The following is a 16,695-nucleotide window of genomic DNA, read 5'->3' on the forward strand; positions in this document are numbered from 1 at the left end:
CCAGCCCACGCCGGGCGCACTCCGCACCTTAGTATTTTACTTCAGCACTGCGCCTCCTCTGATTCTCGGTTCCTCCTAGTTGTAGAACTTCCACTCAGCCAGCCTTCCTGTGGTTCTGGATGATGTCCGTTCCGTCTTTTAGTTGTATTTTTGAAGTGGTTGTTCGAGGCAGCAAACTCCAGCATTAACCTATGCCGCCATCTTGGTTTCTCCCATTTTCTCTTTAGTTTCAAGTGCCCTAGGAGCTGTATCAGTGAAGAAATTGCTTCGGCATATGTCTGAGATTTTGTTGCCTTTGGATTCTTCTAGAATTTTTATGGTTTCTTGTCGTACATTTAAGTCCTTTATCCATTTTGAGTTTATTTTTGTGTATGGTGTAAGTTGGTGGTCTAGTTTCATTTTCTTGCATGTATCTGTCCAATTTTCCCAACACCATCTATTGAAGAGACTATCTTGACTCCATTGTATGTTCTTGCCTCCTTTGTCAAATATTAATTGAGCATATTGGTTTGGGCCGATTTCTGGGCTCTCTATTCTATTCCATTGATCTATATGTCTGTTCTTGTGCCAGTACCAGGCAGTTTTGAGAACAGTGGCTTTGTAATACAGCATGATATCTGGTATTGAGATCCCACCTACTTTGTTCTTTCTCAGGATCGCTGCAGCTATTCGGGGTCTTTTTTTATTCCAGATGAATTTTTGGAGAGTTCGTTCTAGATCTGTTAAATATGCCGTTGGTATTTTAATGGGAAGTGCGTTGAATTTATAGATTGCTTTGGGTAGTATGGGCATTTTAATGATGTTGATTCTACCAATCCATGAACACGGTATGTTCTTCCATCTGTTTATGTCTTCCTCTATCTTTTTTCAACATCCTGTAGTTTTCTGAGTAGAGGTCTTTTACCTCTTTAGTTAAGTATATTCCTAGGTAGCTTAATTTTTTTGGTGCGATGGTAAATGGGATTTTTTTTTTAGTCTCTCTTTCTGAAAGTTCACTGTTGGTGTATAGAAATGCCTTAGATTTCTTGGGGTAAGATACAACTTCTTATCAAGGGCATTCATAGGTGAGAATAGTGGCTGTCAAACATTTTTTACCATGGCCTGTAGTTAAAAAAAAGTTACATCTCTTCTCTGTGCGTTTCACAAAAAATTTTTGTCATGCACATATCTTCTGTTCTATTTCTTTTCTTCTTCTTATACAAATATTAATCTTGACCCAGTCATTTATTTTACAGTCCACTGATGGGTTGAGACCTATAGTTTGAAGAGCAGTAAATATTCCTGGGTGAGGGAAATTATTTCTGTTATAAATTCAAAGAAAAATTATAGTGTATTGTTGTGTATAAATTTAACTTATGTACCAAGTTTGAGCTTTATTTTCCTTCTCTGAATTGGGATGAGTTTTTATCTTGCGTGTTTTAGAGCTGAAAGATCATTACTTGGAGCTTAGCAAACTTTCTGTAGTCCATTTCCTGACTTCCAGTGATAGGGCTGAGCCTCAGTCAGACTCACTTAAAGGGAAAAATCATGGGAAGCTCTGCTTCCTGTCAGCTCTTGCCTTTGCACTGATAAGAGAGTTCACTTTTATGATGAATATACCTTGAAACCTATATTTCATATACAAATTTTAGATGATCTTAGCATAGTTTTTATCTAGCTTTAATTTTAGATGTTCCCTAGCCCAAGAAATAATCAGATGTTTTACTGCAAACTATAAAGATATAAACTATTCACTAATGATTTGCTTAAGTTTAGTCTGTGTCACCCTTATACTTTTATAGTTTCCCCCCCTTATCTGTAGGGGAAACATTCCAAGACCCCCAGTGGATACCTGAAACCACAGAAAATACCAAACCCTGTATATACTATGTTTATTTTTCCTATACATACATACCAATGATAAATCTTAATTTATAAATTGGGCACAGTAAGAGATTAACAACAGTAATCAAACAGATCAGTTATAATAATACTAGGGGCCCAGTGCACGAATTCATGCATCTTGAAAGGAACTGTGGGTCTCGAGGCTGCGGTAGGCAAGGGGTGGGTTTCCGCCCATCCTCCCTGCCCCTGCCCGGCCCCTCGCACCTTGGCCCCCGTCCCCTGTCCACTGGCAGCCCCGCTCCCACTGCTCCCATGCACTGATGGTGCAGAGCGATTGGGGCCAGCTCCAGCAGCAGTGCAAGTGAGGCCGGCACCATCAGTGGGTGCTAGCGGCAGCTGCTGCCCGATCACCCCTCAGGAGCAGGGGGAGGTGGAGAAGCCCTCAAGGGCTATCAGGGCTGGCACCTGCTGCTCACATCCACTGATGGAACCAAGTGATGGGGACTGGCGCCAGGAATGGGCAGCGGGTGCGAGTGGTGGCTCTGGCGCTGGAAGTAGGTGTGAGCACTGGGTGGGACCGTGGCGTGCAGGAGCAAAGAATTTTCAGTAACCACCAGAGGCTCACCCTGATGACAGTGACTGGCTTCCTGCCTTGGTCTGGCGCCCCCGCTCAACTGCTCCACCATCCAGCCGTGGCCAATGCCCGCCATGTTCTGCACATGCCCCCTGGTGGTCAGCGCACGTCATAGCAACTGGTTGTTTGGTTCCGGTTCCACCATTTGGTCTGTTTGCATATTAGCCTTTTATTATATAGGAATACTGTAATAAAAGTGATGTGAATGTGGCACCCCTCTCCCCCCACCTCCCAACCGATCTGATAAGCATGACAGCTACTAAGTGACTTGACTTGGAGGGTAGCATCTGCCTTGTGGGCATGCCGGACAGAGGGATGAGTTGTGTCCTGTGGGGGATAGTGAGGGATGGCTCAAGATTTCAGCATACGACTTAAGTAGCTACTTTAAGTAGCGCACAGTTTAAAACTTATAAGTTATTTCTGGAATTTTTTATTTACTATTTTTTGGTCCATGGTTGACCACAGGTAACTAAAACTGCAGGAAGTGAAACTATGGATAAGGGGGACTACTGTATTTCTGTTATCTTATACTTTCCTTATTTTTCTCACTTTGAGCTTTTCAAATTTAAATTTCAGACCATGTTATTTGAAATATAAGCTAAAAAACCAGGGTTTTACTACAGCTTGTTTTTGTAAAACTTAGGATGTATTAATAGCAGTAGAAAAACCTAATTTTGGGGTAAGGAGTTTTACTTTTCAGAGCTCTTTTATACTGTGTTTAACTTAAAATTTCTCATTATCTCCCAACTGGTGTGGCTCAGATGGTTGAGCATCAACCTATGAACCAGGAGGTCATGATTCAATTCCCAGTCAGGGCACATGCCCGGGTTGCTGGCTTGATCCCCAGTAGGGGTCATGCAGGAGGCAGCCGATCAGTGATTCTCTCTTAGCATTGATGTTACTATCTCTCTCTCTCTCCCTCTCCCTTCCTCTCTAAAGTCAATAAAAAATAGTAAAAAAAAAAATTTCTTATTTTCTTAAGACATACTTACATATTGGCTCCCAGTATTATGTGCCATTTCCTTTATCCTTTAGATAACTTCACTTTTCTGTTTGTCCCATTTCTATAATTCCTGATCTAACAAATTTATAAATCACTTTTAATATTAGGAGAATTATACATTTTTTAGTTATAGTAATAACTGGAGTACAGTACAACATTCAGCTTCAAGGGAAGGAGGGGAGGGCAAACAGCATCTGAAATAAGGACCCTTTCCCACACCTTAGGGAATCCTATCTAATACAAGTCCAATATGCTAAGTGTCCGATCGTTTGACCAGTCACTCTGACACATACTGACCACGAGGGGCAGACACTCCCACGGACTGGGCAAGATGGGCCGGACACTCCCTGGAGCCCTCCTCTAAAATATTCCTTTCAGTGTGCACGAATTTGTGCACCAGGCTTCTAGTCTCTTATAGTGCAGACACTGCTTTCTTCCACTAGATGGAACTGTTTCGTTTTTACAAATGCCTGAGGTTTTTATAGTTATGCATTTTGGGTGTAAAGGTGGAGTGGGAAGTGAAGACCTGGGATTCATTTTGCTTTTAGATATATGTGTTAAATGGCTTTTAGGTTCTTTGCAATTTATTCAATGGCATTTCTTCCCCCATTTCTTTACTCTCAGGGAGAGTTGGACCAGGAGCGACTGACCAGGCAGCAGGAACTCACAGCCTTATATCAGATGCAGCACCTTCAGTACCAGCAGTTCTTAATACAGTAAGAGCAGTACTGGAGAGGGTGTACTGTAGCACCAAAAAGGCCTTTGATATCATCTGCTCACAAGTGCCACCTTTTACAGCATAAAACCAAAAGTTTTAGGATATTTCAGTCACCTACCTAGTGGCATGTTACCACTAAGTTTTGTCTTCTTAAATACCAGAAGTTTGTAGAAGATTACACAGTATTGTAATTTTGCAAGCTCATTAGCTCCAAAAGCAATAATCAACAAGCATTTAAGAACTAAGTGCCTCTTAAATAGCTCGACTTTGAATGCTACAGAGAAAAAACATAGACCAGAGGACAGAAAAGAAGTAAAAGTTTATACTGTTAGAAGTGGTGTGGACTGATGGCAGAATCACTTAGCTTGTGTGTTGCTTTTGTAGAAGAGCTAAGATTGCCTGTCATCTGTGCAGAGGTTGGCAGCCTGCTACCTGTTTTATAAGCAGAGTTCTATGGACACACGGCCACACCAATTTGTGTGTATATTGTCCTATGGCTGCTTTTGAACAAAGATGGCAGCATTGAATAATTGCGTATGGACTGCAAAGCCAGAAATATTTACTGTCTGACGCTTTACTGAAAAATTTGTCTACCTCTGATCTAGTGGAAAATAATTTTACCTAAAATTTTCCCAATTGAAACAAATATGAGAATTTTTATACAAGTGATTTTATTTTTGCAAAGCGTGTTTCATGTGGAAATAGCTATTTGATTTTGTTTTATTTTTAACTTGTTTTCTGGTATAAGACTATTAAAGTATTAAAAAACTGGCAAATTTCTTCATCTTGAAGGAATTTGTCAGTTTTTTATATTCATTATTCCCCCCCTTTCAAAAGCATGTTATCTGTAAGTTCAGTTCTTTCTAGAATGAAGTATAGAGTTTTCTGTGTGACTATTGTTCTCATGAAGAATTATAAAATACTTACAGGCCCGATGCATGAAATTCATGCAAGAGTAGGCCTTCCTTCCCCTGGCTCCTGGCACCAGCTTCCCTCTGGCACCCAGGAGCCAGGCTTCCCTCCAGCCGCTGGCAGGCACCCGGGACCCGGGCTTCCCTCCAGAAGATTGTCCGGTCTAATTAACATTAGCATATTACGCTTTTATTATTATAGATATTTGTTAGCTGTTTCTGATGGTTTGGGGGAGGGGTAGATTGAACCATGTCTTTCATTGTCTCAGTAAAGTGAACTAAATATGGATAGACAGGTTACACTTTTTCTACTTTTTAAAGACAACAGTATGCACAGGTTTTGACTCAACAGCAGAAAGCAGCCCTCTCTTCCCAGCAGCAGCAACAGTTGGCACTTCTTCTCCAACAATTCCAGGCTCTGAAGATGAGGTTGGTGGTCATTCCATGACGTGTCCCTGGGTGTGTGTGTGTGTGTGTGTGTGTGTGTGTGTATCAGATAAAGAGAAGAAAGGAAATATGGGTATGTGTGAACTCAGGTATAAAAAATGTACACGCCACAGAAAAGTGTGTGGTGTTGTGTGTTAAATAGAACATAGTTTTTAAAAATAATTAGGCTGGAGGTAAAGCATTTACTTGGTCTATCCAGAGAATAAATTGGAAATGATAACCAGAGGATAACACTTGAGAAGCAATGTAGTCTTATGGAACCAGCAACCAAAAAAGTTGTAGTCTAAAAGCTTAATCTCATTTTTACCTGTGCTAGCTATCTCAAGATATTAACAATGTCACACAGGGTTATCATTTTCCAGAACCCAAATGTTATTAAGGTCGGTCAAAGGAAAAGGAAATTATGTTTAATTTCTGATTATCATTCAGGGTAATATTTATTTTACCTTCTGCAAAGAGCTGTCACTGCTCTTTAAAACCTTACTATCCAGTTTAATTAGAACCTTTCACACTTCTCTTTTGAGCCGTAACCCATCCTGTTAAGTGCTAAGGTGTCCATTTTACAGATGGGCAAACTGGGACTCTGAGAGGCTAGAGGTCTTGGTTGACATAATACACAGAAGACTTCAGAGACAGAACAAAAATACAGACCTTTTGACTTAGAGTCTATGGGGTTTTTTAGTGTGTGTTTTTCCATTATAACATGCCTCTGTTTATTGAGATGTGGATTTTGAAGATAGTAGGTATATCCATTATTTGGAAATCAGTGTTTGCTAAGACCTTAGTAGTCCAGAGAGTGATTATTCTTCCCTGTGTCCCAGATGCTGTGGTAGTGTTACCATTTAGTTAAAACAATGGAGTTTTCTGGCCAAATAACCTGGAAAATCTACAAGTAATATAGACGTTCCTCCTTATTTTGGCAAAATGACAAGAACAAGTTCTTTTTATTTCCCTTTTGCAGAATATCTGATCAGAGTGTCATTTCCTCAGTAACTAGATCTGTGTCAGTGCCAGACACTGGGTCTATCTGGGAGCTTCAGCCAACAGCTTCACAGCCTACAGGTACCCAGAAATTTGGAGAAGAGAAAAGCCTGCTTTGAAGTGAACATCTTAACCTCATTCTCTCTCTTTTTTTTTTCCTTTGCAGTAAATTAGAACATTTTGGGGGCTGGGATTTTTTAAAAGTTGCCATTGGTGGAGTACTTCTGTTTCTTAAGCTCTGATTTCTGCAGAAGTGGGTAGTCCTTACAAGAGGTTGTAGTCTATGTTGAAAATTCTCAGGAACATGGGCATTGATGGATTTTTCTTAGAGCCATTGAGCTATTCAGGCCATAGTTCTCTGACTAACATTGACCCTGAGATTGTGGCAGGAGGACTGATTATCTCCCTCTTCTTCATCACCTTCCCATGCTATATGTACCTTATTTTTTCTTGGAAGCCATTTATAGTTAGGATGTTAAAATGCTCTCCAGTTTTGGGGAAACTGTTGTAAGTACCTTATTAAACAACTTCTTTCTTTGAGTATGATGCAGTCAAGGTCCTTTACAAATACTCCGTTTTATATAGACAATAATTTATAGTCCATAAATAGACTATAATAGGAATGTAGGGAATAGAGAATGCTGAAAAGTGGTGCCAGCAAACATTGCTGACAATAGGAAAACAGACTCAGGAACCTTCTCCTGTTTATTTACTTCCACATCTGACTCTCTCAGGTCAGTCAGCAGGACCCAGTGTGTTTGTGAGACTTGCCTAGCCTTTCCAGAGGCTTGCCCAGCTCCAGCTATACCTTTTTCTTTTTTCTCTCTTTTATTGAACTGAAATCATATAACATAAAATTAACTGTTTTTAAATGAATAATTAATGCATTCACAATATTGTACAACCACTTAGTTTTCTCTAGTTCCACAGCTTTGCCCTTCTTAACCCCATTCTCCACTTAGTGCATGCAGTAAGAGGTGGTGTGGCTATTAGAAATATGGTGGGCTTTGGGATCTGATTCAGAGTGGGATTTCAGTCCTAGCATGGCCACGTGCTTGTCCTGTATTCTTGCGGATGTTACAGAACTACCTCTGGCCCTTAACTTGTTCATGTAAAAATGGGGGAGTGAACAGATACCTTACAGGGTTTTTTGAGGATGAATGCCTGGTACCTCTAGATGTGTTGACGGTTATTGATATAAACTGGAGCCCACTGGCAGTTCAGTTGACTTCGAAGCAGAACAGATATAGTATACGATGGAGCTCATTCAGGGACAGGGGGTAGCTTTTTTTGTTATGCTCCTGGATATGTGACTGTGCATGTAAGTCCTGACATCCTCACTTTTTTTCCTTGTTGTCTTATAGTTTGGGAAGGTAGTAGTGTATGGGATCTTCCCCTTGATACGACAACTCCAGGACCTGCCCTTGAACAGCTTCAACAGATGGAGAAGGCCAAAGCTGCAAAGGTCTGAACTCATTCTTCCACAATTGTGCATCCTTTCCAGTTGTGGGACACAGGCATTTGTTTACTGATGTCTGTATCTTTAGCTAGCTATATATTTTTTCCCTTCTAGTTTACTGCTACCTAGCTGGTATAAGAACATTCATATTCTTTGAATATATATACCCCCAAAGACCTTGAACAGAATTAAAATTATAAGTTAAAATCAATTCAATTAAAAATTATTGGTTGGTGGACACATTAATGATTATGGTCATCTGTATATTTTAATTTCATGATTCATGTTAGATACACTTGTTACAAATACTAAGACCTTAAGAAAATATCCACTACTTGGCTATTAGACCCTTGAGCTGTAGCTTGCTTGATCTATCAACACTTAGTATCACTGTCATGATTTCCAGGTTTTCATGCCTCTGAGAGACTTGTTCCTATTTTATACTTAATACAGTCTTGTCCCCTGAGGTAATGAAATACAGGAGCTTGCAGTCGTGTGTGTGTGTGTGTGTGTGTGTGTGTGTGTGTGTGTGTGTGTGTGTGGAGTGGGGGGGGGGTGATGACACACAGACAAGCGGGTCAAGAAAGCATTATGGGCCGGCTACCTAGTTAGAGAGGTGGGGAATCAGAAATTGGGCAACATTTTCAATGGACACTAATACCTGAGTTAATTTTCACTTGAAGGATGGTAGGATTTAACCCTGTTAAAGGGTTTTGGGTTGACAGAGTAAGAGGAGGAAACATTTAAATTGGAATTGAAGGAAACAATCCTGTAAAGGCTCAGAAATGCAAGAAAACATACTGGCTAAGGAAACAGCTAAGTACTTTGATCTGGCCTGGACCCTTGATGCGTCTGAGGAATGAATGATGAGAGAGGAAACTAAAGAAGAGGCAGGCCAGTCGTGAGCATCCTTGTACATGCTGTTAGTCAGGATTTATTTTCTGGGTGAAGGATAGTTTAAATCAGTTGTTCCCAACCATTTTTTGGCCATGCCCCACATAAGCATCTCTAAAATCCTGATGGCCCCCCCCCCCCCCCCCCCCCCGACATATGATTCTTATTCAGAAAGCGAACTCCTATTCGTGTGGAGGAAGCCTAAAAGGCCATTAGCTTGGTCTAAACAAGCTTCCAAAGAACATGACATCCATCAAAGAGAAAAAAGAACAAAAGGAGAGTTGAAGTACTGAGGAAGAAATCACTAAGAAACTTTAAAAAAAATAATACGAAGTGATATGAAAAAATAGCAAATAAAGTTTCAAAACATAATAGAGAACTGAAATGCATAAATATGTTACAATATGTATTTATATACTGTATATGAGATCCCAGAACCATAAGAAATGAAAAAAATTCACTTAATAACTCACTCTCGAGTTGAGTATATATTTCTTAGTGCCCCCAGATAAAATCAAATTGCTCCCCTGTGGGGCGTGTGCCTCATGTTGGGAACCACTAGTTTAAATGGGAGTGATTTTTTTTTGTGGGGGGTGGGGGTGGGGAGAAGGTTAGATGTTGAGCTGGGGAATGTGGGCACAACTGGATTCTGGGAAACCAGATAAGGAGACTCTTAGGAATGGGGGTGAGAAAATGAAAGCCGGAACTATACTTGTGGCAATGGAACTGGAAACTGGTTGCTAGATTTGGCTAGTATTTAGGGACTATGAAGGATAGAATTTGTCAAGTGGTTCGTCTTCAGATTTTAAAAAATTATATAATTTTTACATCAGTAGCTTTACAAAATTGCTTTTGAAATTTTGGAGCTACCTTGTTAGATCTTCAATCAGAAAATCTTTTTGTGGAATGAGCAAAGAAATGGCCACTCCCCAAGAAAATTGTGTTACTCTCCTCTTGGCTACTTCTCTTCCACATGCAGAAAATGTGGTGCAGAGGTGGTATGGAGCAAGGAGGTAGGGAAAAGTGGGCTGAGAGTGCACTCAATTTAGAAGAGCTTAAAACTGTTCTGATTACTGAGACAACTCAGAACTTAGAGCTCTTACAGAACTGCCTTTATCACCCCGTTGCAGTGGAAGTAACTGAGTGACTGGTGGTGCCTGCGCATTTCAGCTTCTCCCAATTGTACTGGTCAGTGATGTTCGGGTGTTCCTTTGCATGCGTCAACTGTCTAAGACTACTCTTGTGTAATCACAGCTAGAGCAGGAGAGAAGAGAGGCAGAAATGAGGGCAAAACGGGAAGAGGAAGAGCGAAAGAGGCAAGAAGAACTCCGGAGACAGCAGGAGGAAATTCTCCGAAGGCAGCAGGAGGAAGAAAGAAAAAGGCGGGAAGAAGAAGAACTTGCCCGAAGGAAGCAGGTAACCCTTTCTTGGAGAACTCTGACCACAGGACTAGTGCCGAAGAAGGGCTTTCAGGGTAGCTCGCTCACTCCTATCATTTCACAGACTGTAGTTCACAGAGATGGTTTATCCAAGGTCAACAACAGGACTGGAAGCTTAGAAGACTCACTTCCTTTTAGAGTGTCTTGTCCACTAACACCCACTGGAGGGATAGTCCTCAGTCCAAGTAAAACATTAGAATTTATTTCTTTTGCATATTTCCTGGGGTTTTATAAACCAGTTAGATATCAGAAGTAACCAAGTCTTTGCCTAAGTATTTATAACCAGTGACATTGAATATTTTTCATGATTTTTGGTCATTTGTATTTGGGAGGGAGGGGTTGCAGAATTTTCTATTCATGTGCTTGGCCTATTTTCTACTGGGATTTTTAAAGATCCCAATGGAAAGAATCTTCTTTGTAATAGCCCCAAAGTCTAGATTTTACTTCACATTTCCTACTTCTTGTTGGCCACAAGGAGGTACTCTGTGAAAAACAAAAGAGTCTATGCTGAGATTAGATTAGAACTACTACATTAGCATGTAAGGGCTCTAAGAAATATTGCAGTAAGGAAATCTGTTTAATTCTGTGATGCTCAGTATTTCCTAAATTACTTAACAACGGGACCCTTTTCTGTATACTTATTTTGTTCTGGGACACATAACTTTACTCAGTACTGCTGACTGGAGAACTTATTCCTACCTCACCAAGCATTTTTGGTAGCTGTGTTGATTTGATCTGTCTATACCTTAGGTTCTGAGCTGATTAAAAAATTGGAGCTGATGGTCCCAATGGAGAAAACTAAGGCCATGTCCTAATGGGCCCTTTCTTTCTAGGGGTAATCGGTAAATATAGCTAATGTGGAAACCAAGGTAGACTTCACAGTGTAATGCTATTTATATTCTAAATACAAATTATTTTAACTTTTTAATCCTCTCCCGAGGATGTTTTTAATGATTTGAGAGAGATAAAGAGGCGGGGGGCGGGGGGGAGAGACAGAGAGAGAAGACAAGAGAGAAACAATGATTAGTTGCCTCCCCATACGCACCCCGAATGGGGATTGAACCTGCAACTTAGGTATGTCCCTTTAACTGGGAATTGAACCAACAACCCTTTTGGTGCATGGGACAATGCTCCAATCAACTGAACCACCAGGTCAGGGCACAAATTATTTTAACTCTTAATGTATCTTCTTCTGAACTTACATATATACTGTTTACTCTGCATACTTTTAAAAAATATATATTTTTTATTTCAGAGAGGAAGGGAAAGGGAGAGAGAGAAACATCAATGATGACAGAGAATTATTGATTAGCTGCCTCCTGCATGCCCCAGATATGTGCCCTGATTGGGAATCGAACCGTGACCTCCTGGTCCATAGGTTGACATTCAACCACTGAGCCACTATGCCTGGACTACTCTGTGTACTTTTTATGTTTGCTATTAACAGAGTCTTTGCGGCACATAGCCTATTCCTTTTCAAATTATGATGTGTCATATATTAATTGAGACCCATAGTCAGTCTCTCTCTCTCTCTCTCTCTCTCTCTCTCTCTCTCTCTCTCTCTCTCTCTCTCTCACACACACACACACACACACACACACACACACACACACACACTTTTTTGTTACTATAGGAAGAGGCCCTGCGACGCCAGAGGGAGCAAGAGATTGCATTAAGGCGACAGCGAGAAGAGGAAGAAAGGCAGCAGCAGGAAGAAGCTCTTAGGAGGCTGGAGGAGAGGAGAAGAGAAGAGGAAGAAAGGCGGAAGCAGGAAGAATTGTTACGCAAGCAGGTAACCAGATGGTTTACTCTTCTCATTGCTACTTGAAGCTGGGAATTAGTGATGAAGAAAGTGTTCAGATAGCCTGTCTTTTTCAGGTTGCTGAAAAATTGCCAAAAGAGACCTACCTGGCTCTTCCTATTTTTGTAATAACCGTCCCACATGTAATTATAAAAGCTGAGCTAAATATCAGAGAAGCAAAACAAACAAAAAAATAGACCACCAGTGAAGAAATCCAAAGACATACTCTTTAAAAACCAAAAGTGAGATCTGCAAGTTGACAACTTTTGCCTGAGGGTGTGCCTCAATTCATTCTTTGAAAGTGTACAATTCAGTGCTGCTTAATAAAGTCCCAAGATTCTGCAACAATTAGCACTATCTAATTCTAGTCCAACCATGTTATTCTGCCATTACCAGCAGCCAGAGGGGTAGAGGGTGGGTTGAGGAGAGTTCTTCCAAGGAACCTGTGGGCCACAATGGGTGAGAGCCAGGGACTGAATGAAGTGTTCTTGTGAAGTTGCTCTGGTTCCAGCCCTGGCTGAGACTTCCTTGGTCATCAACATCCCTGCAAGGTCCTGGCAGCAGTTCACCTGAATGTTGGAACAGTTCCCAGGAGACTTCCCTGCAGCTGGCAGTGATCACTTAGAGATCAGTACTTATCACAAATATTCAAAGTGACATTCCTTTTATGTAGAACTGGCAAGCCAATGAAAATGTATCCTGTAAGCATGCTAGGCCTTTGTGGCTACTTTAAATATATTTTAAAAGAGTATTTAACTCTACCTTATATCATCATAAATAAAGTTTCTGCCTTTCTCTGTCACTTCAGAAGTGATTCAGATTTTAAAAAACCACACCAAACAATTAAATTTTCTTTTCTTTTTCCTGGGAAGGAAGAGGAGGCTGCAAAATGGGCCCGAGAAGAAGAAGAAGCCCAGCGTCGATTAGAGGAGAACCGGCTGCGAATGGAAGAGGAGGCAGCCAGACTGCGGCAGGAGGAGGAAGAGAGGAAGAGGAAAGAGCTGGAGCTCCAGCGGCACAAGGAGTTGATGCGCCAGCGGCAGCAGCAGCAGGAGGCTCTGCGGAGGCTGCAGCAGCAGCAGCAACAGCAGCAGCTGGCACAGATGAAGGTAAAGCCTGGGCACCAGTCCCGAGGTGTTACTTGCTAACATCTTAGGTAGATGCTGGCAGTAAAATAGTGTGCTTTCTTCAATGTTAAATTTACTGCAATGGTTTTTTGATCAATAAAACATAATATGATGCATGTACTTTGTGTAGGCCTTTAAACAAGAGAAGAATAAATAAAAGAGGATAGGACATTAGCAGTGATACAGGCAAAATGAAGTAAATCTCTGGTTCATAATTTTTTAATTTTTAAAAATTGATTTTAGAGAGTGGGAGAGAGACATCAATCAGTTGCCTCCAATACATACCCAGACAGGGAATTGAACCCGCCACCTTTTGGTGCTCCAGGTGATGCTCCCTCCGATCAACTGAGCCACCTGGCCAGGGCATGTGTTTCATAAATTTAATGCAGCTCATTGGAGTATCTACTGTAGCAGTAAAGTACTGCTGAGGTAAAGGTGAATAAGAGAAGATACCTCCCCTCAAGATAAAAACATTTGGATGTGTAAATAGGAACTGTCATACAGAGCTTGAAAGGCAGCTGACTTGAAGTTATGTATGCAAAGTGTTATTTTATGAGTATTCAAAGCATTATTTGAAGTTGTAGAAAGAGAAAACTGAGAGACCAGTAAAGAGAATATGATGGTGGTAGTGAGAATGAATAGAAAGGGCTGGCAGGACAGACTTGTATTAATAGCAATCAGCAAGACTTAGTGACTGTCTAGGTCTGAGGGACAAAGCTGGGGTGGCTGCTAGTTAGTAAGCTTCAGTGACTGGGAAAGCAGTGGAACTGTTGATGAAGCTGGAGTGATTGGGAGGGGGCAAGCAGATTTATGGCAGGGTCTGCACAACTTCACATAGAGTCTGTAGTTAGTAATAAGGCTCAATGTCCCCTGTCTTCAAGGGGCTTACAGGATAGACATACAAACAGGAAATTAGAATACAGTATGGTGAGAGACAAGTGGCCTTAGGCATTACTGTTTTGTGACTGGCTAGAATAGTTAGTAAAGTCCCACTCTCCCCAACTGTGTGAAGCCTCTGCTGATGCTCTTCTGGGGCACAGCCCTGGGTGTGCCCAGAATCACTCTGGGATAATACTGATTTGAACAGGCCTTTCTTTGATTTTCTTTTTCCACATCCAGCTGCTCAGCTCCACTAGTTGCCAGCTGGATTGCTCTATTGTTCTCAAAAGTGCCCTGGGGCACAAGTTGCTTCTTGTTGATCCATACTGATCCGATCAAATTCTGGCTTCTTTGAAGAGCTGCTTCCTGAGGTCAATATTTGAAGTTAGTTCTGACCCCAGGATAACTTCCTTCAACTCTTTCATTGGTTCTCTGAGACCAAGTAGTGGTAGACAGTTCAGCCTCTATCTCCAGTAAATCTGCCCATTTCCTCCCAGTTCCCTTTCTCCTCGTCCTTCACTGTTTTTTTGAAAGCATTCCTGGCTCAAACTCCTCATTCTCCACGCTGTTGCAAATGAAGTCAGTTCCTTTGGGAAGAGGCCTGGAGCTCTCCATATTCCAGTCTGTTCCTCCCACCTTCACTCCCAAGCAAAATCTCTGAGTCACAACTCTGGGGCTGGGAACAATGGGGTGCTTTTCTCTGAGTGACACCACTGCTTTAGGTCTTTTTAGCTTGCCTTTCCTGGTGGCATGGTGGCCTTTCCAGTAGGGCAGTGGCAATCAGAGCCCTAGTAGTCTTAGTAGTTTTCATTTTACGAGGAGGGATAAGCATGAGGAGGGAGCCCCCACCTCTCAGCTGTATTGGCCTATAACCACCTTTGCATCAGGTAGCTGGAGTTAGGATGAGAAGTGCCGATGTGCTTTCCAGGAAGCCAGCCAATGGACTGGCAGCTGAGTGGGAGAGGGAGGCCTGTGTCCCTGGCTCCACTCATTGGAGTGGAGTTTCTGTCTGACGGAGCTGGGAGTTGGGAGAGAGGGGTATTGGTATAAGTACCACAGACTGTTCTTAACCAAGTTTTAGCAGCTTTTCTTGAAATGTTTCATTTGCTGTATTCCCTGGGGAGCATTCCCAAAATCTTTAAGTTATTTTGAAAAAATACTTTCCACCAGTTTTGCTAAAGAATTGAATCTACAGAGCTCCTCGTGCTATCATACTGGATGTGGAACACAATCTTTTTAAAAATAAAAAATAGTGTTGAAAATAAGATAGCAATGTCAGGGCAGAAAAAAAGTAAATAAAACAAATTGACAAAGGATAGTAGGCATTCAGGGGTATGCCCAATTCCCTACTATTTGCTGCTGATTTGGAAGAGAATTGTTCTGAAAAGCATGATTAGTAAAATGCAGTTCTGAGTGGGCTGTACAGGATGTTGGTTGAACTGGAAAATGTCCTAAGGCAATGTTGATGGAGTGATGGGATATTATTTCCTATGTACAGATAAGATTTAAGGAAAATGATAGTTATCTGCACACATTTGTCTGTCATGTGAAAATTTAGATTTGTTCTGCTTTACTCCAGAGAGCAGACCTGTGAATCACGAGCAAAAAGTACACTGAAGTATATTTTGGCACAGCAGTGGGAAGGATCTCAGAGGTGCCTGAAAGGGAAATAGGTCATTTCAGGAGGTTGTGTATCTCTTCCTGGTGTGGGCCTATGTCAGTGACGGCGAACCTTTTGAGCTCGGCGTGTCAGCATTTTGAAAAACCCTAACTTAACTCTGGTGCCATGTTACATATAGAAATTTTTTGATATTTGCAACCATAGTAAAACAAAGATTTATATTTTTGATATTTATTTTATATATTTAAATGCCATTTAACAAAGAAAAATCAACCAAAAAAATAAGTTCGTGTGTCACCTCTGACATGCGTGTCATAGGTTCGCCATCACTGGCCTAGGTTCTGCATAAGAGGAGGGGAAGGGGGTGTGGGGCTGGTTCCAGGGTACTATGGGGTGACACATCCACTGGGATTTTATTTTTTTAAAATATGTTGTTACTGATTTTAGGGAGAGAGGAAGGGAGAGGGAGAAAAAGAGAAACATCAATCAGTTGCCTCCCATATGCACCCTGGCCAGGATTGAACCCACAGCCCAGGCATGTGCCCTGATCGGGAATCTAATGTGTGACCTTTCAGTGCAGGGTAGGATTTCAGACATCAGTGGTTACTGGCTATTATCTAATTGCAAAAGTATGCAGATTCTCTGGCCTGACCTTTGGCTCTTCTGGTTCATCAAATGTGGGGCCAGGGCATCTACATTTTTACAGGACCTCCCATGTGATGCTACCAGGTTTGAGATCTAATGCCTTATTTGATCTTGATAGCACCTTCCAAGTGGGTCATTTCTTATGGAGAAAAAGCATTTGTTTGTGCTCAATTTTGCTTACCTGGTCCACCATCTTTCTCTCTTAGTTTCCCTCTGCACTCCTCCTACACCTCAGGACTGGCGCATTTTGAGAGAAATGCCCCTACTACCTATCACATTGGCCCAAAAATTGTTACGAATTGATTCATGCTG

General features: G+C 41.4%; 1 protein-coding gene across 12 annotated transcripts in view; it reads left to right on the forward strand.

The window, feature by feature from the left end:
- Positions 1-16,695, forward strand: part of GIGYF2 (GRB10 interacting GYF protein 2) — a 130,358-nt gene that overhangs the window by 95,379 nt on the left and 18,284 nt on the right. For all 12 annotated transcript variants that reach the window (XR_002831661.1, XM_014463811.2, XM_014463783.2 and 9 more), the window contains 7 exons: positions 4,086-4,177; positions 5,412-5,519; positions 6,499-6,599; positions 7,883-7,983; positions 10,126-10,287; positions 11,944-12,102; positions 12,984-13,220. Coding sequence is in view for 11 of the 12 variants with exons in the window: in XM_014463811.2 (XP_014319297.1) it covers positions 4,086-4,177; positions 5,412-5,519; positions 6,499-6,599; positions 7,883-7,983; positions 10,126-10,287; positions 11,944-12,102; positions 12,984-13,220 (960 nt within the window). In the remaining variant the exon portion in view is untranslated. The remainder of the gene's footprint in view (positions 1-4,085; positions 4,178-5,411; positions 5,520-6,498; positions 6,600-7,882; positions 7,984-10,125; positions 10,288-11,943; positions 12,103-12,983; positions 13,221-16,695) is intronic.

The sequence above is a fragment of the Myotis lucifugus genome, unplaced genomic scaffold (assembly GCF_000147115.1).
Source record: "Myotis lucifugus unplaced genomic scaffold, Myoluc2.0 scaffold_3, whole genome shotgun sequence".
In the NCBI taxonomy this organism is placed as follows: Eukaryota; Metazoa; Chordata; class Mammalia; order Chiroptera; family Vespertilionidae; genus Myotis; species Myotis lucifugus.